Source organism: Spermophilus citellus, assembly GCF_964194105.1.
Source record: "Spermophilus citellus genome assembly, chromosome: 10".
Classification (NCBI taxonomy): Eukaryota; Metazoa; Chordata; class Mammalia; order Rodentia; family Sciuridae; genus Spermophilus; species Spermophilus citellus.
This window is the reverse complement of record NC_138197.1, coordinates 36,824,783-36,851,683: the sequence shown is the minus strand read 5'-3', so window position 1 is coordinate 36,851,683 and position 26,901 is coordinate 36,824,783. Positions and strand designations below refer to the sequence as shown.

Sequence of the window (26,901 nt, the reverse complement as noted above, 5' to 3'; positions counted from 1 at the left end):
TAGTGTGTGTTTTAATCTGTCTGGAGTCCTTAGAAATTCTGCATATTTTATTTCATGTGTTTGAAAACATTATTCTAAGGAGAGCTTTCTAGGCACTGGACTGCCAAAATAGCCCTGCACAAAATAGTTCAAGTCCCCCTGAGTTCAAACAGAAAAGATTTCAGTGGATCCACTGAAAAGTTTGAAATGGAGTGAGTGATAAGGGTAGCAACTATACAAAATATAAGTTATCATAAAATAGAATCACTCTGGCAGCATTCTGTTGTTATTGGTGTATAAATATGAAGAACACAGTCATTTGCAATGAACAGAGGAGCAGATGAGACATTATATCATTACATATTTTCAGATATTATTTTAGTTCATTTATTAGTAATAGCAATATTTAGCTTAAAAGTTAAACTATAATTAAAATTTTGGAAACTATGTCACTGTGCATTTATTTCCATCATTTCCAAATTGTCCATTTGATTCAATGACATGTTGTAATATGTCCTAATAAAACAATATGTGTTTGTTTCCTTAATTACATACTAATATGATAGTACACTGTCTACAAAATATATAGGTAAGAAAATTCAAAGCAGGTATTCTCATTACTCAGTTCAGATTGAACAATTACATGTCTTTTAGGCTTGTTAATTCCAAAACATCACTTTCTAACCTTTCCTTTTTCTTCTCCATAGCACAGATAAATCTGTTTCCTGTCTCTTAAATTAAAAGAGACTAAGACTTGAGGACTTTTTCTACATAGTGAGGATACTCTCGGATACAAAGCAAAACCACCCTAAGAAATTCTACTATCCTAACCAGAAATCTCTGACTGCTTTTTACCAATAGCATTACAATTCAATGTCTGCCTTTTAAATTTTTCTTTTAGATTTACTTCCTCTCATATTTCTTTTTAGTGACATGTTAATGAAAATTTCTCATTGCTAAAATAAAATTACATTCACATGTGCTTTCTAAATTTTTTTTTAATCTTTACAATTGTATTTTTGTATACACATTTGCTTAAAATCAGTGAATTTCGAAGCCAGATTCAGGTAACAGAAGAGCCTTTACAATTACTTTCTATTGTCTAGACCCAAGGTATGATACAAACAGTCTGAAGAAAAATGGGAATCAACATCTTTCTGAAGGTAGGCTTAAGAAATTTTAATCCAGTAAGTTAAGGTATTTCCTTTCTCTGGTAACCAGGCTGACTGATACCTGGCTGCTAGGCCACTATTTACAGGAATAGCCAAGAAAACAGGGTACAGACCTCCTAAAACAAAGCCAACAAGTCTACCCCGTGTCATGGTACAGGTTTCCCAATTCAAATCACCGGTACTCAAAGGTAAACTTACAAAACCTTTGAAAGATGCATTTGCTGTCAAAAATGGGAGCACTGCCATTGGTAAACCAGCAGCTATTGGGGCCTGTGTTACATGCACCACATGTGGAAAAAGACTGTTTGCTATTAGGCCACAGACAGCAGCCTTAAGTCCAATATATGTGGATTCATGTTCAAGTAGATTCCTTTTTGCTTCTGGTAGTTGTTCAATTTTTCTGTTTATGATATCAAAAATTAAATTTTCCTTGATACTATCATGTGATTTATAGTTTTCAATCTTGACCCTGTTGCTCTCCTCCCAAACAGTCCGTGCCTCTCCAGTTCTTCCTTTAACAGGCCGGGGCTTAAACTACAACTTTTACTCCCACTCACCCAGAGGCAGCCGTCTTCGGCTGACACGTGACTCCCTAAAATGGATTTTAAATCACTGTTTTTCCACGTTCTAAAATAGCCCTTGCCTCTGCCTTGTTTCTTAGGCTAAGTAAATATATGTACAATTTACAGTAACAGTAAAAATCACTATTTTTCCTCTTATCCTAGAAAGAAGGGAAAGTCAGAGAGGAAAAGAAAATTATGGATGAAACCAGAAAGCATGTATAATATATTGATTCTAAAGTAAATGTACTATAGGTCTGGGGATTTGACTCAGTGTTAGAGTGCTTGCCTAGCATGCACAAGTCCTGGTGTTCAATCCCCAGCGCTGTGAATAAATAAAATAAATAGGTAAAATGTGGGAGCTGCCAAAAGCAGTTACAATTGAACTAAATTTGTGAAAAAGAAGTACAAAAAAAAGGAAAAGAAGCAGCACAGAGATTGATAAGAAGCCTGCAATCTCAGAAAGCAACAGCCAAAATATGAATCCTGAGCGTGAGGATTGCATGATGAAATGCAAAACCTGTAACCCTTATTTGCAACACCAGCTGCAAGAAATATGTAAGTAGCGCTCATGAGCAAAACTCTACTAATCCTGGTTTGGTTAAGCGTAATGGAGAAGGTGAGGATATACAAAACATCATTTAAATCAATTCTATTAGTAGGACTCAGCCTGTGCCTGAAGAAACAGAGGAAAAGGGAGCCTCTAGATGATGAAAATGATACAGAAAACATGCAAATAGCTATTCCAACAGCGTGCAACCAACCCATTCAATTATTGCACTGGCATAACATATAAGTAAAGATAAATATTAAAAGAAGGAAAATTAATATAAAAGTTATAACATTAACAAGGGTCAAATACAAGAAAAATACCAGCACAGAGTAGATGAAAATAATAACCAAAATTTGCTGTGGATCTTTTTTTTTAATAATAAAGCAATACTCTCTATGAAGAAATATCAGAAAGCCATTAGTCATCCTAAACTAATAAAACTCAGGAAGGAAAGAAACAAACCATCTCAGAAACAAAAAATTATTGTTCAATGAGTCCATAAATACAATGGGAAACAGCAAATAACATGCAGAGGCTTTAAATAGAACAAGCAAATGAAATGAAGCAAAATTAAGAAAAAAAAAAGTTCAAAAGATGCAGGTAAAAACATTGGATGTCAAAAATAGGCCAAAGTGGTACAAGATATGGATAGATGGAATTCCAAAAGCAAAAAATAAAAATGATTGAAAATTATACATATGTAAATGTATACTTTAATAGATAATTCCTAAAGTAATAAAAACTTGAACAGAATATGTTTTAAGATACCACGCACATTACCAGTTTTAACAGATCCTGAGTAGCCAAATTTAGACATATGAATTAAACAATTTTTGATTGGTAAGCCAGAATAAAAAGTTGAGTCATTTTATAAAGGATTAAAAATATGGCTAAACTCAGATTTTTTTATAGAAACATATATTGTAAAAAGCATGGCTTATTATTATTCTACTTTAAGATTTTTTTTTACAAGTTCAAGAAAATAAAGCATAACCCAAGAATTTTGTTTCATCACAAAGTTCTCTCTCTCTCTCTCTCTCTCTCTCTCTCTCTCTCTCTCTCACCCTCTCACACACTCACACTCACACACACACACACACAATCTTTTAAGAAATGCAAGAACTCAAAACTTTTTTGAAGGAAATTATTTTGAGCTATATCTCAACAGGAGATGATTAACAATTTATAGTGGAAGAACTAGCATTAACACTTGAAAATATCTGACTATAAAACTAACACTAAAACAAACTAATTATATTTTAAGGGCCAAGAGAATGTAATAATAATACAATTGACAAAAATTATAAGAGTATGATAGAATGAAAGAGGTACTTAGAATAAGTTTGCTGCTTATACAATAATGTGTGTGCATATGTGTATGTGATATCATGCATGTACTAAAACTCCAGGTTCCCAAGAAGAAAGCCAGGTGTTGAGCAAAATCCACATTGTTTATACACAGGGTTTTAAGAACAATGATCCACTCTCTTCAGGGAAAGGAAGAAGCTCTCCAGAAATCTAAGTTTCCAGATCCCAACCAAGGAACAATTTAAAAAGTGGGACTTTCTAAGTCTAACGGTCTTAGGCCACAGATTATATCTAAAACCACTCGCAGGACAACTCATATTTAATTGCAAATACCAAAAAATACCCAACTCAGAAAATCAAACAAAGAAAAACAAAATATACCATAAGAAAGCAGAAAGAATGACTAGAGATCAGTAATCTAGAAGAAGGAAATCCAGAGACAGAGGGGAGGGATGGAAAAGGGGAGGCAATGCAGAATGAATTCTTTAAAAATCATTTATGCACAAATATAAATATATCACAGGGAAATTCACTTTTATGTATAAGTAAAAAGAAGAAATCAAATAAATATAAATGAATGAATGAAAGGACATCTCTTAGAGTAGAAGAAGAACAGGGCAGGGGAGGGAGAACAGGAAGGATAAGAGGGTATCATGAACTGAAATCAAATTCTGTGCACAAATGAGTGAAGTGTGTCAGGATGAAGCCAACTACTGTATGTACAACATAAAACTCTAATAATAAGAAGAAGAATGAATGGAGGTAAAATTAAATGCTTAAATGTGTGAGTTAGCATACTCTTTTGAGATGAAAAAATTAATACTAGTTAGCAAATAGTGTAATCAAGAAAAATAGTGGGAAGAGACAAAGTGCAAGTATGCAAGCTAATTCTTTGAAAATAAATTTTTAAACTTCTGTGGAATAAATGGGACAATGTGTCATAGCTTTAATGAAACTTTAGGAGAAATATTAAACATAAACATCCTGATTTTCTTAAAAGAATATGAGAATTTTGTTAAGGAATTACAACCAAAAAAATGAAAACTCCAAGCTCTGGGGGGGAAATTACCAGCACTTTAAAAGAACAGATGATTCTAACATTATTTAAGCTGTTCAAGTGTTATGGTTTGTATCTGGAAATGCCCCCCTAAAAGCTCATGTTTTGGAAGCATAGTCCCCAATTCAGGTAGGTGCAGATGTGAGGCTTTTAGGCAATGATGAGACCTGTAATCACATCACTTCATTAATCCGTTTGATGCATTAACAATTTGAATGGATTACTGGGTGATAACTTTAGGCAGGTATACCATGATTGGAGGAAATATGTCACTAAGGAAGTGCCCTTGGGGATTAGATTCCTTGCTCTCTCTCTCTCTCTCTCTCTCTCTCTCTCTCTCTCTCTCTCTCTCTCTCCTTCCTGGCTGCCATGACTTAAGAAGCTTTCCTTCACCACACCTTTTTCACCATGATGTGCTGCCTCACCTCTGGCCCAATTCAATAGAATCAACCAGTGATGAACTGAAGCTCTGAAACTGTGAGTCTGAAAAAACTTTTCCTTCTCTCAGTTGTTCTAGTCAGGTATAAAGATCACAGCACTGAAGTGATGACTGACATTAACCATGTAACAAAATAAAAACTCTAAATTTTTTCTGAAATGTTCCATTGGTATCAGAACCTGCCCAGAGTGAGTTAAAAAAAAAAAAAAAAAAAAAAGGAAAACTACAACCTAATCTTATTTTTTTTAAAAAATTTTGGGAATATCAAAATAAAGTTATAAATATTGACAAGCAAAAATAACAGAGTTTTCTTACAATAGTATCCAAGACCAAGTAGAATTTACATTATGAATAAAAAAATAAATTAATATTAGAAAATTTATCTAAATAATTAACTATAGTTATAGAGGTCCAAAGGGGAAAAAACATGTTATCATCCCCATGAACTTAGAAAAGATATTTCATAATTGCATCACTCATTCTTGAGAGCAATATCTAATAAATTAATTTTATCTAGAATTTATAGATATTTAATTAATACATTATTAATGGACATATCATAAAATTTCACTATTCCTGCATATTTCAAGTCTTCAATAATAAAACAAATGTTGGCAATTCTGCCAAATACAAAATTTAGCTTTGCTCTCTCTGTGGGAAGTGTTCTTCATGGAACTTTAACTATATTAACTCTCACTCCATGATTATAAGAGCCAACATGGGATTTTTCTTTTGGGGGGTATTTTAATTTTTTATTTTTATTTTTTAATGAATATAAAATAATTATTTACATATAATTTTTCTTGGAAAATAGCAAGTACATATTTTTATGAGCTTCAGTGTGTTAGTACATGTATACAATGCATAATCAGATCAGGTCAATTAGTATATCAACCACCTCAAATATTTTGTTTTCAAATATTTAGCAATTCTTTTCATTGGGAATATTCAGAATCTTCCCATTTTGAAACACTATCAAGTATTGTCAACCATAGTTATTCTATGTTGCTATAGAACATTAGAAGTCATTTTTCCTATACCACTGTACCTCTGTACCTGTTAACCTTCCCCTTTATCCCATATCTTCTGAAGCTCTGGTCACCACTTTCTGCTCTCTCCTCCTATAAGATCAACATTAGCACCCACATGTAAGTCAGAATGTGTGGCATCTGTCCTTCTGTGCCTGATTTTGTTTTTTTGTTGTTTTTTTTTTAACTATGAGAAAACATTTTCAATACACATACTTGCTTACACAATACAAAAAGACTGGAAAACAACAACCAGCAAATAATGCAGTTAAAAATTAACAAAACACATAAACAGGTATTTCATTGAAGACAATAATCAAATGGCAAATGAACATATAAAAAATACCCATATATATATATATATATATATATATATATATATGTGTGTGTGTGTGTGTGTGTGTGTGTGTATGCGCGCGTGTATATGTATATATTTGCATATATGTATATATTATTTTTATTTGCAAAGTAAAAAGTGTTAACAAACAATAAAATAAATCTGTTGCTGTGTACTTTATGATAAATGAGTGAAGAATAATTGCAACAAAAGCATTCTAACAATCTTCTCTCTGAGCTTGACAGCCTGACAGGGGAAGAGGAACCCGTCCCACATTCAACCCATTTTCTAAAATATTATATCATCAAACCTATCATTTATCCAACTTTCCACTGACGTTCATGTCAGGTGTTCTTTGTTTTTTTCCAACAATAGCAATTATTAATTTAAATATAAATGAACTAGATATTGTAATTTAAAAATATAAATGTTCAACGTGTAAAAACAAACTATATAAAAATAACTATATGCTCTATACATATGTAACACTTTAAATATCAATATAATAGGTTAAAAGCAAAAGAAGGGAGAAATAAGCATGAGAAATCTAAGAAGAGCTATTAATATAAATAAATTTAAAGAAAAAGTATTTTCAGAGATAAAAAGGAACATTTTATAACCATAACAGGGTAACTTCTTTAAGAAAGTATAACAACCCTAAATGTCTATGTAACTAAAAACAAAATTTTAAAATATATGAAGTAAAAATTAATAAAACTAAAATTTCAAATCCACAATCATAGAGATTTTGAGCTTCCTCACTTTGCTGGAAGGAGTAATGATATAGAAGGCTTAACATTATCAGCCACCTTGACCTACTTGTTATTTATAGAGAACTATACACAAAAATGACAAGTAAAATGTTAATAAAGATAGACTATATTCTGTCATAAAATAAGCTTTGAGAAATTTTAAAAATTTGAAATCATGCAGACTGTGTTACCTGTGTGATTTATTACATTAGAAATCAATCACCTTAAGATATCTAGAACCCCATCCCCATGTCTCAACTACTTTAAAATTAAACAGCACACTTATTAATATCTCATAGATCAAAGAAGAAAGCACAAGAAAAGTAAATAATAAGTGCTTTGAGCTAAGTGATAATAAAAGATTAAAATATTAGAATCTCTGAAACAAAATAGTACTCAGATGAACACCTATAACTTAAAGTACTTATATCAGAAAGAAGCTAAATTAACAATCAAATTATTTTCAAATTAGGTAGTAGAAAGAAAAAAATAAGAATAGGAGCAGAAATATGTAATATAGAGAAGAAATAATACAGCTAAAAGCTGATAAAAATCTAACAAGTCTAATCAAGAAAAAATTAATAGCAGTGGAAAGGGAGCCAACAAAACAACTTTACAAATGCTAAAAATGTATTAAGGTAATATTACAATTATATAATCACAATTATATAGCTTATGCAACTTGGTTATTTTAGAGGATAGAAATCCCTGCTTGTTTATTTGATTCATGTGAATAATGTGTTTTTCCCCATCCTTTTGTCTTTAGTCGTGGATATCTTTGCCTATGAGGTGAGTCTCTTACAGACAGCATATTGCTGGGTATCATTTTTCAATCATCTGCCAGTCTATGTCTTTTGATTGATGAGCTTATGCCATTAATGTTCAAGGTTATTATTGAGATATGATTTGTGCTCCTGGTCATTTTGGTTTATTTCTAGTTTTTAATTTGAATTAGCTTCTCCTTTGAATAACTATTCCTTTTGTGTAGTAGCCCTTCATTGGTTTTCACTTTTTTTTTTCATTTCATCTTTATGGAATATTTTGTTGAAAATATTCTGAAGTGCAGCCTTTGTGTTTGCAAATTCTTTTAGTTTTTGTTTATCATGGAAGGTTTTTATTTAATCTGCAAGACTGAAGCTTAATTTTGATGGATATGGGATCCTTGGTTGGCATCCATTTTCTTTCAGAGTTTGGTATATGTTATTCCAGGACCCTCTAGCTTTGAAGGTCTGGGTTGAGAAATCAGCTGAGATCTGAGTTGGTTTCCCCTCATATGTAATCTGATATTATCCTCTTGCAGCCTGTAAATTTTTATCCTTATTCTGTATGCTAGGCATTTTCATTATAATGTGACTGGATGTGGGTCTGTTGTAATTTTGCACATTTGGGGTCCTGTAAGTCTCTTGTAGTTGATTTTCCACTTCATTCTTTAGAACTGGGAAATTTCTGATATTATTTCACTGAAAAAAAATGTGAATTCCTTTGATTAGCATCTGTGCCTTCATCAATTCCAATAAATCTTAAATTTGATTTTTTTCATATTATCTCATACTTCTCAGAAATTCTGTTCATAGTTTCTAAACATCTTCTCTCCATAGCCAACTCTATTTTCAAGATTATATATTTTGTCTTGATTGCCTGAGGTTCTGTCTTTCAAGTGGTCTAGTCTCTTGGTAATGTTTTATATTGAATTTTTAATTTGGTTTATTGTTTCCTTTATTTTGAGGATTTTTGTGTTTTTGTTTTGTTTTCAGAACTTCCATCTCTTTTTTGAAGTAATCTTTTGCTACATGTATCTGTAGCATCCTTTATTTCAAAGTTCAGTTTAACTATGTACATTCTAAACTCCTTCTTTGACGTTTCTTCCACTGTGGTATTGATGGATTCTGTTATTGGAGTATCTTGGTTTGCTTGAGGCAATTTGTTTCTTTGCTTTTTCATGTTGTTTGTGTGTCTACCCATCTAACTGTACGAATATGAGGCAGTAAAGTTTCTGCTTTGTGGACTTATCATGTCCCTGAAGGTTTCCAGTATCTCACTGTTTAGAGGGAGACAAATAACAACAACCAATGCAAACATAAATGATATGATCAGTTATGCCTATAATAAAAATAGCAAGTTTGCAGGAGGGTTTACATTTTCAAATGGTGGACATGGAGAGAACAGAAATGATATAGGATGAAAATATTACAAAACAGGAGAGAGAAAAGAGAAATAAAAGATTAAAGGAAGAGTGAGAAAGAACAATAGAGATTTGCTATTAGCAGAAGAAAAGAGAGAATCAAGGGAAACGTAGGAGAAAATATATAAAGCAAAAATTAAATAAAAAATAAAAACAAAAGAATATTTAAAAACTTAAAATGTACTAATCAAACATAAAATAAATAATAAAGTAAAATATACTAAGGCAACATAAAATAAATTCAACGAATGTACCTATCTTCCTACATCTTTAGAATTCTTTCTTGTACATTCTATCAATTTGGGCATTAAAATCTCATTTAATGTAAATAACAACTTAGTTCACAAAAAACTAATCCATGTGAAATAACTGGCTTCAAAGATGCTAGAGATGAGAAGAAGAAAAAAATAGGAAACTGAATAAATGTCCATGTGCCATTAAGGTCACAATTAAGCAGTGAAAAAGAATTTTTAAAATCTTGATAAAAAGTTAAAGAATTATTTCTGTTGGAGTTCAAAATAGTCTCAGCTTCTCTTCTCAGCAGTTTTAGGTGGGGTCTTCTGGAGAGTGATACTCCACCCTCTGGATGCTAGAGTGAGAGAGGTAATCCCATAGGCAGAATTCCTGGAGGCAGAGTTTAGGATTAGGTTGGCTCCAGGCTCTTCCCTAAATGCTAATTGGTCTGGAGATTTGATATCAGTGCACCTCCAGGGACCAACATTTGCTGGTCCACCCTGGAAGACTTTACCCCAGGGCTTCCCTGGGTACCATTCTTGTGGTAAGGGAGCCAATTCTCAGTCCCTTATGTCACCTACAGACCTCACTTTTCCTGATCTCGGGTTCAGTCTCTAAACAATATCTCCCACCCCAGCCCTTCCAAGTTCCCAGCCAGATGCATCTCTCCCACCTGGTCCTACAAGCAATCAGATTGGAGGGGGAGGGGTAGAGCCAGGTGGGTTTCCGTGACCAGTTGTCCCCTATGTAAACCTCTCTCCACATTTGATTTTCTTCTGGTCAGTTAAGCACACTCTCTGTTGTGCATTGTGTGTTTATTGGGCCTGTATTTCAAGCCAAAATTGGGTTTGCCAGGAATAGCCTTCCTCAGTTGCCAGCCCCCATACCACAGCTGCAAAATTGTTCCTTCCTTTGTCCGCCACACGTCACCTGGAGTGATGGAGGGTTCTTTCCCCACACTTGGATATTATGCAGGGAGTTCTTCAGGTCTGTTGGGCAATGTCCTTGGTCTCTAAATGGCTCTGTACTCAGTCACACCTCTGGCCTCCCCAAAATGTGGGTTTCTTTGATTTCTTTATCCTTCTACTATACTCATGGAGGGACTGCTCTGGCTGAAGCTCCCAGCCCAACTGTGGAAGCAGCCATGCAGCTGGGGTTTTTTTTCTTATTTTATTCTATACAACCCCCTATGTCCTCAATCTGCTTTGACTGCCTCGTTTTAGGTTCCAGTAAAGTACCCCCCCCTCTTTTTTTTTTTTTTTATTTTTTTCACCCATCTTGTGAAGAAGCTGCCTGTCTGCTTTCTTAGTTTCATGCCATGGAGCAGCCAGGAACACAATCTCCTCTATTCCACCACCTTGGATCTCTCCTTCCTTGGTTTTTAGGTATGCCTGTTTCAATTACACATTTAAGTAATGTAAAAATAACCACAGACCAGCGCATGAGTTCTAGGTCCCAGTATAATTTCATATCCACAAATATAATTCTCTATTATTTTTATCAGTTAACTGTAGTATTGTTTGGGGTCCTCATGAATAAATGTCAACTTAGAAATCATGTCCACTACTCAATCAAAGCTCTGAGTATTTTGCAGTCAACCCAATAAATGCAGCAGAGGATGTGTTAGAGGAAGATTAGACAGATAGATGGCATATACTTGTGGGAGAGCTAAAGGCCTTTCCTCTGGAGAATCTGGCCTCATCTGCAGTTAAACAGCATTGAATTTGTACAGTGACTTATGATTGAAAACCAAGTGAAATCCATGTCTGTTTTTGGCAATTCAAGCCAGCTTTCTGGTGCCAGTGTAGAATGGCTACTGCTGTAAAGACTAGTAGGATTTTGGTCAGCTTCCTATCTCTTTCATTCTGTAAACATTACGATCAATTAGATACTATTGAAGATAACTGAGGATCAAAGCATTCTGATCCCCACTAAGTTCTTGCTGTTAAGTATAGTATTTGTGCCCATCTTGCTTCTGTTAAGATCTGACACTTCAGGATCCCATCATTCCGATGAAATTAGGAAAGCCATATCAAGCATCTATCACCATAACACTTTCTATTGAGATAGCATTGCAGAGTTTTTCAAGAATACTGGTAATTCACTCAATAATTTATTTCTCAATGCTTACGTAAAAAGAGTGTCTTTCAGGCCCTCTCAAGTGATATAATAATGGGGTAAGGATAAAGGCAACATAAAATAAATTCAACTAATGTACCTATCTTCCTACATCTAGAATTCTTTGTTGTACATTCTATCAGTTTGGGCATTAAAATCTCATTTAATGTAAGTAACAACTTATTTCAAGCTTTGGTCAACCAAACAAGTAAACTGGTTAATGAACTAACACTTTCAATCCTATGTCTGTGATGGGGTAATTACATGGCCCAGGAGCCAGTATTATATTTTCTTCTTGGTCTAAAAACTAGAAAATCCATTTTCTTATGTATTGTTCAAGTGTCTAGTCCACTTTTGGAGTAAAGTGTTTTCATCTTTGGTGAGAAATTGTGATCGTTCTCCAAATTGTGATCTTCCTTCCCATATTACCTGAAGGCATACTAAAATATAACATTGATTACAGGTTTAGAGTTGATTAATAGTGATTGATGTGCATCTCAAGAAAGATAGGCATCCCTTTGCACAGCAACATTCCTAGGAAAGACTACTGTTCAATATTGGAGTAAAGTGAGAGTAATCCTTCCCAACAAGGGAAGAAAAATTACTTCCACTAGAATGAGAGTTCTGGATTCCTACCTTTATCTATCCAAGTCCACACAGATACACTCTTTCTCAGTTTTATTATTGTTTTAATTTATCTTCATTCTGAGATCCTATTCTTTCACACTTATTGCCCCAAATTTTATTTGTGAGACTTAGTATATCTGTGAATACATCTCATGTAGTAACTCTATTGTATCCACAATAAACCTTTAGATCTGACTAACGGTATAAGAGGATTTTTCAGGGTGATGATAGAAGATTTATGATCTTTATCAGTTAAAAATTTAAAACCTTCAATGCTCTTAAGTTCTCGTATGTAATTATAACCAGTCATATTACTAGTACTTGGTCTACAAATATAAAAGGTGAATTATTTAAGCAATGTTGGCACCTTAAAGCAAAGGAGAAGGTGAATTGCTAAGTCAGAATTATTGGAACTCTCTCTTCCTCTCATTTATTCTTCTTGTGCCCCAGTGGTTCATGACTTGAAGACTTGGTTGTTGGTTATTAGTGTGCTACCATTAAGTTGATGGGACCTTTAAAAAAGTGGGATCTGATGGGAAGTGATTAGCTTATTGAGGGCATGGCCCTTAGAAAAAAATTAAGGTAGTGTTTGTGGGGTTCCAATTAGTTCCAACAGGAATAAGTTATTATAAAAGAACAAACCTGACCCCCATCCCTGTTCTTTGGCTTCCTACCTCACTATGAGATTTCTTCTACATTTACTCCTGCCATTGACATTTCATCTGCCATGAAACTTTCTCCAGAGGCCAAATAAATAGACAATTTAATCTTGAACTTTCAATCTCCAAGACATTGAGCTAAATAAACCTTTTTCTCTAAAAACTATCCACAGAATCAGGCATTTATGATAGCAAAAGAAAACTAAGACATTAAGACACACAAAAAATACACACAGAGGGACATGAAAATTTCAATGGAAAAGTTATAATTCCAAATTCAGATGTCATAGGAAAATCACTGGCAAACATATCTTTTTAAAATTTGTAAACTTCTGCTTAATTTAAAAAGAAAAAGAAAAATCTAAAGACAAATGGAAAACTGAGAAATTACTGTAAATTTTTACCACAGTAAAATTGATTTCCCTCCATGCTTATATATCAACATCCTATTAATTCATAAAAAGGTATAAAGACCTCCTAGAAATCCACAAAAAGGATTAAAATGAGCAGAATATAAACAGTTGACAAAAAGAGAATTTTAATAGCTCATAAATTCATGAAAAGATACTTGAGTCCTCACCCCACCTGATGGGTGGGGTTCTTTGTCTCCAATTTGTATACATAGTTTAGGTTACTACCAATATTCTCAAAATACATATGCAAAATGATTCTGGGCATTTGTTGAATGTTCTTTCACTCTGATAGAGATTGTCTCCTATTATAATAAGGGCTGAAAGTTTCCAAGTTATATGTTAAGTTGGCAAAATATTGAAATCAATGCAAGATAATCTTGCTGTATTTGGGTTGTTGTTTTTTTTTTTTAAGGATTAAGATGCTGTGTGCCTTAATCATAAAAAACAAAAAGTAGGCAAATAGTAAAAATCTAATCAGATGTGTCTTGCTTTTGAAATGAGTATCCATTCTTATAAAAGCTTCTAAAGATTATACTCATTTTTTTAAAAAAAATAATAAATTGAATGCAAATATGAATAACTAAAATATTCATAATTTACCACAACTAAAATATTTACCACAACTAAAATATTTTTTCACCCATATTACAGAGTGAAATAGCTAGACATCAAATAATGGTTCTTTTCAAGAAAATTAAAAACTACTATTGCTGTATCTGCATTTTCTAATTAATGAAGCCAATGGGTTACTTTGATGACAGAAGTATTAATGTTAACTTTTTAAACTCTAAATTCATAATCACTTTTTAAGCTTCAAAGTCTATATTTGGGCAAAGTAGACCACACTTTTGGGGGACAGTGCAAGTTATTAGCAATGGTAATGATACTGAAACTGTTAAATTAAATTTTAGCTCTATTTTCCAATCAGAATCTTGAAGAATAAATTATAGTACAATAACTCCAATGGATATAGATGCCAAAAATTCATAATGAAATACTCACAAACAAAATTCAACAATACAAAAGATTATTAATGATGATGAAGTGGGATTAATTCCAGAGACATAAGGATAACTCAACATATGCAAACCAATAAATGGGATATTTCAGATTAGCAGAATAAAGGATAAGGACCATATGACCATTTCAATAGATGCAGGAAAAGCATTGACAACATTTGACATCCCTCCATAATGAAAACTCTCAATAAACTAAGCACAGAAGTAGTGTATCATAAATCACAAAACCACAACTAATATTGCAGTCCATGGAAAAAGCTGAAAGCTTTTCCTCTAAGATCTAGAATAGGCCAAGAATGCTTGTTCTCACCCCTTCTATTTAACATAGTGCTGGAAGTCCTAGCCAGAGCAATTAGATAAAAGAATGAAATAAATGGCATGTAGATTGAAGAAAAAAGTTAAATTGTCACTGTCTGCAGATTATATGATCTTACATTTAGAAAACCCTAAAAGTTTTACCCAGAACTGTTATAACCAATAAACAAATTCAATGAAGTTGTAGGATACAAAATTAACACAAAAATCAATAAGATTTCTATACACAAAGAATAAGCTGTTAAAAAAAGATATAAAAATCCCATTTATAATACTACATAAAATATGTAAGAAAAAAACCCAGGGAAGTGAAATATCTTTACATGAAAACTATAAAACATGGAAGAAACAGAGTAAGATGCAAATAAGTGGAAGGGAACCAAGAACACACAAAGGGGAAGTGACAGTTTCACCAATTAGTGGTGCTGGTTAAACCGGATATCCTAATGCAGAAGAATGAAATTAGGTTCTATCTCATACCATATACAAAAGTGAACTCACAATAAATTAAGATTTAATGTAAGACTAAAACTATGAAATCACTAGAAAGAAACAGAGGGGAAGCCCCACAACATTGGTCCAGACAATGATATTTTTTTATATGACCTTGACAATATAGGGAATGAAATCAAAAGTAGATGAAAGGAATTTCATCAAATTAAAAACATCTGTTCAGCAAAGGAAACAATCAACAAGATGAAGAGACAAACTACATATTGGGAGAAAGTACGTGCAAACTATCCATCTGATAAGGAATTAATACCCTACACATAAGAAACTCAGTAGCATGAAAACAAATAACCAAGCTAAAAAATGGGCAAAAGACCTGAGTAAACAGTTTTCAAAAGAAGACATAGAAGTGGTCAGTAAATATACCAAAAAAATAAATAAAAAATAGAACTATCACATAATTCAGCAATATCAAAAAATGCCGTTTATAATACAACACAAAATATGTAAGAATAAATACAGGGAGGTGAAAGATCTTTACACTGAAAACAGTAAAACATTAATGGAGGAAACTAAAGAAGACACAAATAAGTGGAAAGATATCCTGTGTTCATGGATAGGAAAAATAAATATTGTTCAACTTTCCATACAGCTGGGATATATCCAAAAGAAATGGAATCACTATGTTGAAAATAGACCTGCACACCCATGTTTATAGCATCATTATGTGCTATACCCAAAATGTCGTATATATACAAAGTGGAATAGTATTAATTCATAAATAGAAGGGAATACAGGAGAACATTGATGTTAACTCCATTAAGTTACGCACAGAAAGACAAATATTGCATGATCTTACTTAATGTGAAATATAAGAAGATTGATCTCATAAAGTAAAGAACAGAAGAGTGGTTACGAAGTAGAGGAAGTTGATCAGGGGGTACTTGGTCAATTAATACAAAATTACAGTTCAATAATAGGAATAATTCAAGACACCTATCAGACAACATAAGTTCAGCTAATGATAATATATCATAACCTTGAAAATGTTAAGAATGGATGCTAAGTATTCTCACCACAAAAGCAATAACTATGTGAAGTAATTCATGTTAAATGAGTTCACCCTTCCAAAATGTATATAGAATTCAAAACTTCATGTTGCAATAAATATATATAATAAATATATACAATTCTTTCTGTCAATTAGACAAAAACAAAGAACTATAATTTAAAAACAAGAAACAAGATGTAAAGAGCTTAAAATGAGAAAGACTATGCAAATCCAAGAAATCAGATCCATTCTCATTTGCATCTTAGAGCCTTGCAATCACCACTATTTAAATAAGAAGTTACTGGCCTCAGTCAGGAAACTCTTCAGGCAGTCCTAGCCCACAGCAGAGCTGGTTATCTACTTGACCTGAATCACAGCTGACAACAGGGACAAATAAAGACAACTGCAGTGTGACATGAGCAGCAGCCATATACAATTCATCATCAGCGAATTCCAAATCAGAACTCTCTGCTGACATATCAAGTGCAATAGAGACAATATCTATGGCTGATTGCTGGTGAACTGTCTAAAGGGATTTGAGGAAATGGATTCACCATCCTAGTGAACTGCATTGGCCAGCTCAAGAGAGCTATCTTCTGGGATGACATCTTCTCAATCAGCTTGGCCTTCTCTAGAATATGCTTCTTATGTTTAATGCCTCTGAATGGTTCTGTTATGCTGCTGTCTCCAGACACGGAGGTCAGAGATAAGCTAGCGAGCCTCCTGGATAATTAAAAGTGCCTTGTTTACTTTTGGTCCCAGCAGCTTCTATTGACTCAAGGTGGCCTATACATCTCACCCATTTTTCCTCTGGATCAAGCTAAAATCAACTGTGTCATCCTTGGGATTCAGGCATTCTTTCTCATGATGACGTAGAGTGTCACTTCATCAAGGTCAATCTTGAAAAAAAACATAATTTGTGAATTCAAAGTGAGTAAAATCCTAAATGCTTTGAAACAGATTTCTGTAAGGAAAATAAAAACGAGACACAGAGACAAGATGCAGAGGCAGGAAAGATGGCAGAATGGCAGAGAGGCCAAGCTGCCAAACTTTATTTATATCAACAGTGACTTTAGGTCATTGGCATCATTAGTACATATTGTTCATTGTATTGTTAGGCAGGTTACGGACTTAGCAACATTATGCAGCTTATTCCTCAGTTACAGAATAAGTTGCAATATGCAGTGTTAGGAGCTTTGTGTGGCTCTCAAGAAAGTCCATTGTATAAAGTTACTGTTATGTGAACAGCTTTGGGGTCAGTGAAACATTGTGGTTTTCTAACTACCGAGTCCCTATATTCCAAGGAGTTGTGTGCCTGAGATCAAGGTCCAGGCTGATAAGACTCTAACATACAGCCTCCTCATGAAGGACATTGCTACAGCAGCCAGGCAGCCTGTGTCTTTGCACAGATGTTTCCCAGCAGTCAGGCATTCTGTGTCTTTGCACAGAAACTTCCTAGTCACCAAGCATGCCACAGTCATGAAGCTATCAAAGACCTCGATCCCAAACACAGAATCCTTACAGAGTTCTGTGAACCTGTGTGCTATAATTCCATGTATTCTTTGCCTGCCTTCATTTTTCTTGGTACTCTTCTCCCTATTTAGACACACCAAGCAGATGACACTCATGCCACAGGGTCCAGAGACCCCAGCAAATGGTGCACACGAGGGCTATGAAGGCAGCAATCATCTCAACACTTGGCCTCACTGTGTGTCGTGGGGGTCTCTGGTAAAAACCTCTGGCTCTCTGATTCCTCAGGGGAGAGTCAGTGCTGATGCAATCTCACTGTTATTTCCCATCACACCATTCATTCCTCCTGGAAATGGGAAACAAACTGAGGGAAGCCTTTCTGAAGGTGTTAAGGTTCCTGGATGGTTTCTAGAAAGGAAAAAAGTCCTCTGTTCCCTAGAGAGCCCTAGAGAATATCTTTAATTCAAGAGAAAAAAAAAGAGATCAACCAAAGACTTTCTCCCACCTCCTATGTGTTTTCATTCATTTCTTCTTATATGCCATTGGAAATCGTTAATATCTAACATTATTCTAAAGCTTCTTTTTGTCTTCCTTTGCATTTTTTTTCTCATTTCATTTTGAATCTGATGCTGTCATTGAATCACATTTTCTTTGTCTTCACAGGAAAATGAACATAAATCCCACAATAACGTGTCCTGTCACTGACTAAATAAAAAAAAAAAAAAGATTCTACTTCTTTCTGCCATGTGCTGGCAAAGGCCTTAAACTCAGTAAGTAGAAGAATTTCAGTCACACAGGCTGTGAGGAAGATTTTAGAACTCATTGATCCTTCTTATAAAGTCAGCTGGTGAAAACCTGCCGACTTCAAACTGAAAGACAGGATGGGTGCAGTGGCACATGCCTGTAATCCCAGCAAATCAGAAGGCTGAAGCAGAAGGATTGCAAGTTCAAGGCCAGCCTCAGCAATTTAGCCAGGCTCTAAGCAACTCAGCCAGATCCTGTCCCAAATAAAAAGGGCTGGGGATGTAGCTCCATCCCCAATCCCCATTCCACCCCTGAAAAACAAACAAACAAACAAAACTAAAGGACAATCTCACAATCCTGATCTTCAAACACCCTGGATTATTATGATTTGTGTTACCCACATTCAAACATTTTGTGGGATGAGTCATGTTTCCCAAAAAGGAGAATCAATCTAATTTAATGGTAGGTTTAGTCCTACTCCCTGTAAATGCTACTTCATTTTAAAAATATATATTTTTATGTGATTGCCCTATCTAGAGACATGACTGTAATGAGTGCTATGAGATGGTAAGTCTTATCAAAAGAAATGTATTGGAACTAGAATAAAATGTAAATTTCCTTAATTTTAGAGGACAATGCTTAATATCCAAAAGAGAATGCTTTAAGTTGTGAACCATCTTTGGGAGCACTTCTAACATTAAATAAAACTATAGACAACAAATCTTTGTCAGGCAGTTTTACTTCTAATAAACAACTGCACAGAACAAATTCTTAGTAACTATTGCCAGGTGCCTGTCTGACGAGTAAAAATTTGTCATTTATAATGAGACTTGTATCATAACCTTCCCTAATTGATCATCTAATGAAGACAAAATGTATTATCCTCTGACTATTATTTCTGTATGATCTAATTGTACTAATATTTTCTGAAACAAAATCCTGTTTCCAGAGTAGACATGACTTGTGTCTAATTTTAACTATGATGATGAAAATGAAGCTTCATTTACACATTTTTATTTTTAGTTAACACTTATGGGTTTTGTGCTTTTTAATGACTCCTAATTCAAAATTCAACTTCACAGATCCAAGTTAAAAGAACCTACTTCAAGAAGCCTATTGCAAATTTATGAAATAAATTATCTGAATTTGCATGAGAGCACTTTCAACCGAATGCTTCAGTTATCACTCACTAAAGGTAATAATTATAATCTTTCCAATCTAAAAAAGAAAGAAAGAAAGAAAAAAGACAAGACATTTGTTCGGATCAAACTGTTGGTTTAGTCTTTATGAATGTAAAAATGATCCTATCTCAGGTGAGATCTTGGTGCTCCAGGAGGGGGATCAATGTCAAAATAACGACAGATGAAAACATTATGTCATGCTTTAAGGAATGTATTAATCATGTTTTAACTCATCATCTGTAAACTAAACCATTTGCAGTGATATTGGAGATTAGAATATTCTCTCTACAAACATGTTCAGTATCAAAGATATCTTTACAATTGTGATCACTGCAGAATCCATAATAGGAATGTTAGGCAATGGATACATTGGACTAGTCAACTGGATTGACTGGATTAAAAAGAGAAAGATCTCATCAATTAACTATGTCCTGGCCAGTTTAGCTATCTCAAGAATGTGTTTGATTGCAATTATAGTACTACATGGTATTTTGGTAACACTATTCCTAGATGTGTATACAAATCAGAAAATACTCATAGTTGTTAACAGCCTCTGGACATTCTTTAACTACTTAAGTATGTGGTTTACAACCTGTCTGAATGTCTTCTATTGCCTCAAGATAGCCAATTTCTCCCACCCATTTTTTCTCTGGCTGAAGTGGAAAATTGATAGAATGGTTCACTGGGTCCTGCTGGGATGCTTCACCATCTCCTTTTCAGTTGGCATTATAGTATTACCAACAGTTACTTATGGTTATGAGCTTCATTACCTTATAAAAGATAGAGGAAACATCACTGAAATGAGTAAAATTCAATGCTTTGAGCCAATAACTTTATTTCACCTGTTTTCTCTGGTACCATTCATTTTTTCACTGATCTCATTTTTTCTTTTAATAATATCCCTAAGAAGACATATTAACCGAATGAAAATGAATTCTAAAAGTTGGAGAGACCCCAACACACAGGCTCATGTGAAAGCCATGATAATTATAACTTCATTCTTTTTCTTCTTTTTTATTTACTGTGTGTTTTCTCTCTTAGTGACCTTTAGCTATCTTATAACAGAACAAATGTTAGCTATAATGGTTGGAGAGGCTGTAGCAATTCTCTATCCATCAGGACACTCAGTTATTTTAATTTTTGGAAATAATAAACTAAGGCAGCCATCTGTCAGGATGCTGACATGTAGAAAAATAGCCTGCATGATGTGAAATATTGGATTTATAAATAGACTTTAAGAGCAAATCTTATTTTCTCAATAAAAAAAAGCAAACCTTCTTTTCTGATTTAAAAAGAAATACAATTTTTTTCTTGGGAGACTGAGGAGGATCATTTGAGCCCAGGAGTTTGAAGACAGCCTGGGCAACCAAGTGAGACCCTGTGTCAAAAATCAACAAGGAAACAAACAAACAAAAAATAGGCCTATTCTTATTGTTTTTCCAGTTATTCCATTTATTTTGGATGCATATCTTTAGGCACTCCAGGACCTAATGAATAAATCCTTTGCTGTGTATAGTTCAGACTTTCTCATCTTTGCATTCCCTTTCCTCTAAGAATGTCAGGGCTCATGCATCTCTTCTTATCCTCTGAAGACAAATGTTAGGTCTGTGTTGCCTTGTTAACTTCTCTAAGATTTTACTTTGGCCTATGATAAACTGCATCTGGGCTACACTTTTCAGTTTCCCCTTTCTTTCTGTCATACATTTTCAGTCTGGCCCTTAATTGTGCTCCATTCACATCTCTGCTGCACCACTTCCATTTGACTGATTAACTAGTAATTCAAAACTCCCCTGCCTGGTCTATGGTTTAGTTTCCTGAGTGATGCTTTAGGTCATCTCTGTGTCAGTAATTTCTAGTTGACTTTATTCTAGCACTTGCTATTCATTGCCCTTAAAATCAAGTTTCTTCACAAAGAATCTGCTTCTCAGACGACACCTGTTTAGGAAGAGAATCTATGCAAAAGCCGTTTCCTAAGTACTCTTTACAATCTGGATAAAAGAATGAGCATAACTAATATCAGTCAAGTTATTCTGTTCAAGTTCCTTTAAAAAAAAAGATAAGCAAGGAGTTTCACTCATGACTTAAGGGAAAAAAATGTAAAAAAACTTAACATATAGCATGGAATATACATATACATTCTCTCTCTCTCTCTCTCTCTCTCTCTCTCTCTCTCTCTCTCTCTCTCCCTCCCTCCCTCCCTCCCTCCCTCCCTCCCTCACCAATATCTGTCCATGACACATATAGAGCAAGTTACAAAAAAAAAAAAAAGTAGGAAAATGAGATTACTAATAAATCGTGGTTTTGCTGTGAGGATGAAATCCCTCCTCACTAGGATGTTTGAGAAGTCAGGTCTGTTCTGATCTGGCTGTGCATTTTTGTGCTTACTCCCACCATTTTCTGTCTAATCCTGGTCTACTCCATTTCCTTGTATTATAGCTAAAAATATGAATTAGCTAAATTTTAATTGCTTTACTTACCATTGTGTAAAATTCACTTTGTAAAATACTCTTAATTGTAGCCATTAATAGTATATACATTTTATTGATTGTATTTGTAATATGTTAGTCACTTATATTCCTTTTTATTGTACAAGACAAGAAGATTTATCGGGGGTAGGGTTTGGGGTTGTGGCTTAGTGGTAGAGCACTTGCCTCATACGCATGAGGCCCTGAGTTCGATCCTTAGCACTACATAAAAATAAATAAATAAAAATGTCAGGGGTAATTGTTATAGTAGAATAAATTAGACATTATTATCTTATGTACATATATGATTACACAACCTGTGCAATTCATTTGCAACCAGACAAATGAGAAGTTATAGTCCATATATGTATGGTGTGTCAAAATGCATTATACTGTCATGTATAACTAATTAGAACAAATAAAAATATACATTAATTAAAAAGAAGATTCATGGTTTTGCTGCAATATATTAATATATTCTAGAACAAACCTTTGAAGTCTATGCTGGTTTGAACATTATATTTTTCTGTAGGTTTAGATAAAATAAATGTTTTATAGGATTAGTGCTTCTGGGAAAGTTTTCTCTCATTAGTCTGAAGTTTCTTCTTTCATGTTTTGTTTTCTGTCTCTGTTTTCAAATTTCTCCAATGACTCAATGATTGGGGTTTGCAGGCATGTGACAAAATGCTCACCTGTGGAATTTTTTTTCTCTTTTTCCTCTTAACTGTACCATAACCTAACTTTCATGCTGTATGAAACTGGCATGCACAAAATCTACACTTACATTCAAAAACAAAATCAAATATTGAAATTTTCTGAAAATTATTTGGTTGACACTGTTATGTATAGTTATATCAATAAAATTAATGAAAAAGAAAAAAATTATTTGAGTAATTAAAAAAAATTATTTGACTAAATAAAGCACTTATTTACCAGGATAACTATGGAGTAGAAATTATGTGCCTGGGACAGGCACAAGATAAAAGAAAGCATTCACCTATGAACATGGCTACATTATCTGCAATTTACCCCCAAATCAAGGTGGCATTTAAGGAATGAAGTTTTCTCCTTTAAGGAAAGATGAGAGAAGTCATACAATTCCAGGAAGGTATAAATACCCAAAAATTATTCCACAGACGATTTATAATTTTTCAGTAAATCTAAATTAAAGAAACTATTTTAAAACAGGAGTTAGTCTATAGAGAAGTGGTTTATTTAATATTCATTCTTGTGCTAGAAAGGATAAAGGTCTGGAAACTTAGAAGCAATTTGATATGGAGAGAGTAGAGAGGAAAATAAAATGCAGAATTTTATGCTCGTCTTTCTCAAGGGTCTTTGAACACACTTTATTTTTTTAAGAGTTTTATTGAGGTACAACTGAAAAACCTCGTATCTTTAGTGTATACAATGTGATGAATTTGGACATATGCTAATACCATAACACCGCCACCACAGTCAAGGTAATGGACATATCCAACACCTGCTAACGTTACCTTGAAAACATTTTAAATGAAAAGGAAAATCTAAATACAATCAATAGTCATGTTTATCATGATTCCTTTACCTTTTTATATCTAACATCATAAATTCTGACCAATAAATGCCACTTAATCAATTAAGATGCAACATTATTATTTTAAGACACTGTACCATATAATTGTTCACCTGAACAACCAAGAAAATAAACTTAAAATTTGGAAGGTCCAAGTAATCTATATTTAGTGTTTATCTTTTATATTTTCTGAAAATATATAATTCTCATTGTGTGCCCAAATTTGGGATTCTTTATTAATAATCAGCATGCTCATTCAACAAGGCAGAGATACTTCCACAAATCTAAGTTTTTGCCAATTTTCTAATTTTCAAAGTCTGAGGTTTAGGTTTGCCAGGTAAAATATAATATACACAAATTTTATTTAACTTCAGGGACTTCCTGAAAGTTCTGATCTTATGCAACTTGTAACATATACCAAAAAACTTTCTCATCATTTATTACCTAAAACTCAAATCTCCATGAGAATCCTCTATTTTTATTTGCTAAATCTGGCAACCCTCTTGAGAGCACTAGTATGCATCAAGGATTAATGAAGCCAAAATTCATATACTTAACCTCAGAAAGACAGTGCAGGACTATGAAAGGGTATTGGCTCAATTTGCATCTTAGCAAACACTAGCTCAGCCTAAATTAACTATATGTGGAAAACAATAGCTGCTGAGAAGGTAAATGGACATACAGCATCTAGGCTAAAGATGGCCACACACAGCGTTCATCAGCACTAATTAGGATTTAATGAAGATAGCTACAATCTTCATTTCTTGTTCCAGTCTTCAAGGCAAGACCGCCATAAAAGAGGTAACAATTACAGCAAAATCCAAGAACCAGGTGTAGATACCAAACTGCTTCAGGTCCACTAGAACGTAACTGGGTATTTCTCTATCTAAGCATGCTGTATACGAAGGAGAGAATTTTGTTGCTCATAGCAGTTGGAGAGTTCTCAGTGGGGATCTTGGGGAATGCTTTCATCGCCTTGATAAACTTCATGAACTGGGTCAAGAATAGGAAGATTGCCTCCATTGATTTAATCCTCACAAGTCTGGCTATATCCAGAATTTGTCTATTGTATATAATATTGTTAGATTGTTCTATATTGGTGCTGTATCCAGATGTCTATGCCACTGGTAAACAAATGAGAATCATTGACTTCTTCTGGACCCTAACCAACCACTTAAGTGTCTGGTTTGCCACCTGCCTCAGCATTTTCTATTTCTTCAAGATAGCAAACTTTTTCCACCCCCTTTTCCTCTGGATGAAGTGGAGAATTGACAGGGTGGTTCTCAAGACTCTACTGGGGTGCTTGGCCTTCTCTGTGTTTATTAGTCTTCCAGTCACTAAGAATTTGAATGATGATTTCAGACACTGTGTGAAGGCAAAGTGGAGAAGAAACTTAACTTTGAAATGCAGAACAAAGAAAACCAAATATGCCTCTACCAAGATATATCTCAACCTGGTAACACTATTTCCCTTTTCTGTGTCCTTGATCTCATTTCTCCTCTTGATCCTCTCCCTGTGGAGACACACCAGGCAGATGCAACTCAATGCCTCAGGGCACAGAGATCCCAGCTCAGAAGCCCACGTGGGAGCCATGAAAGCAGTCATCTCCTTCCTCCTCCTCTTCATCATCTACTATTTGGCCTTTCTTATAGCCACCTCCAGCTATTTTATGCCAGAGACTGAATTAGCTGTCATTTTTGGTGAGTTGATTGCTCTAATCTATCCCTCAGGCCATTCATTTATCCTGATCCTGAGCAACAATAAATTAAGACAAGCATTTTTAAGGGTGTTTTGGAAAGTAAAGAATATTCTCAAAAGAAGAAAAATTTAACAAACAGATCTGAGAAGAAGATATAATTCTCCAGGACAAAGAATTAGAAGAGGTTTCTTAATTATCTTCAGTCCTTGCATTAATTTTAGTTTCATGTGGTTAAGTATTCAAAATTTATTTAGCACATTTATAATTGTAACTTAGGAAATCTCATGTAAACTGACTTTGTCTCTATATCTTTCTCTCTCTTCCTCTTTTCAGAGTTGATTCTTTAAAACTATGTTTTAAAGCAATTTATAATTAATATCCTAACATAAACCATGAAAGGGGAGGGCATTTTCATTGCTCGTTCTAAATCGTTTCTCCAGATGCAAATGTATAACCAATTCAAAACAACTGTAATAGCATCTTGCTGTGTTTGCATCCTTATGAAAAGCAGCCAATGTCATGATTCTTCTCAGATCATCGAATTAAGCTTCACCTTTGGAAAAGACTCAATCAAGTAACAATTCTTAATAAATTCTGTGGAATTTTATAAATATAGCAGTAATTAATACTGATTAGAATCACTGCTAGCATTATTTTAGGATCATAGACTAATCAATGAAAGATACTGTAGAAGCAATAGAAAGTTTGTGTAGAAATTCTCTGCAAAACAAAGAGCCTATTGTTTGCTTATTGAATAGAATTTCTCCACAAAAGACATGTATAAGTTTGCTTTTATCAAGATACCATGATAAGATGAGAGCTTCAATCAAAACCTTAAATATCAAGATGTTAAAACTATCAACAAAACATTGATTCAATTCAAGTCATCTCTATATACCTGGACTGTATACATTTATAAGATCTGTTTGGGACATTCCATCAAAAACATATTATTGGTATATGGAAAAGATATTGTGGAGAGATCAACTCTGTTAATAGCCAGCCTAAAGTAGTCATGAGCTTTGTGTACATAAAATAAAATATTTACAAATAAAGACATTAAATAATCTCATCAATAGATTTGTTTAAAATCAAAATGAATTTTATACTATATTCAGGCATTAATTTATCTTTTCTGAAAATATAATAGAAAGGATAGAGTATAATAGAAAGGATATATATCAATTAAATTGACAAATTTCATAAGGTTTATTGAGTGTCTTGTAAGTTAAAGAAATAGAAAGTTAGATGCATAGCCTATAGTTTGTATTTCTTTAAATAGTGCCCAAAAGAATACCAGTCCCTGCTCCCGACACAGCTAAGGCCTAGTTTATATGGATTTACATACACAAAAACAAAAGAACTCTGAGGGCTAATGGAAATGTGGAAAGCTTCAGCTTTGATGTTCTTATATTGTGAGCCCTGGAAATGTGACCAGCCACCTATGCCATGAATGCAGCAACTCATTATTCTATTTCTCTGTGAACAGTGTCAGTCAAGAGGAACTAAAGTGAGACCAGTGTATGTTTAAATATGT

At 33.9% G+C, this 26,901-nt stretch overlaps 2 protein-coding genes across 2 annotated transcripts in view; both read left to right on the top strand.

Moving 5' to 3' along the window:
* Window positions 1-25,496, top strand: part of LOC308658179 (taste receptor type 2 member 7-like) — a gene marked incomplete at both ends in the record, with an annotated part of 37,228 nt that extends 11,732 nt beyond the window's left edge. Inside the window, one exon of the mRNA XM_081310789.1 lies at window positions 24,557-25,496. Coding sequence (XP_081166915.1) covers window positions 24,557-25,496 — 940 coding nt within the window. The remainder of the gene's footprint in view (window positions 1-24,556) is intronic.
* On the top strand, window positions 19,942-20,859 carry LOC308658666 (taste receptor type 2 member 8-like; the record flags this gene model as incomplete). The annotated part of the gene is made up of 1 exon (XM_081311481.1): window positions 19,942-20,859. One exon carries the CDS (start codon window positions 19,942-19,944, stop codon window positions 20,857-20,859), a length of 918 nt encoding a protein of 305 aa, XP_081167607.1.
* Window positions 25,497-26,901: the final 1,405 nt, after the last annotated feature.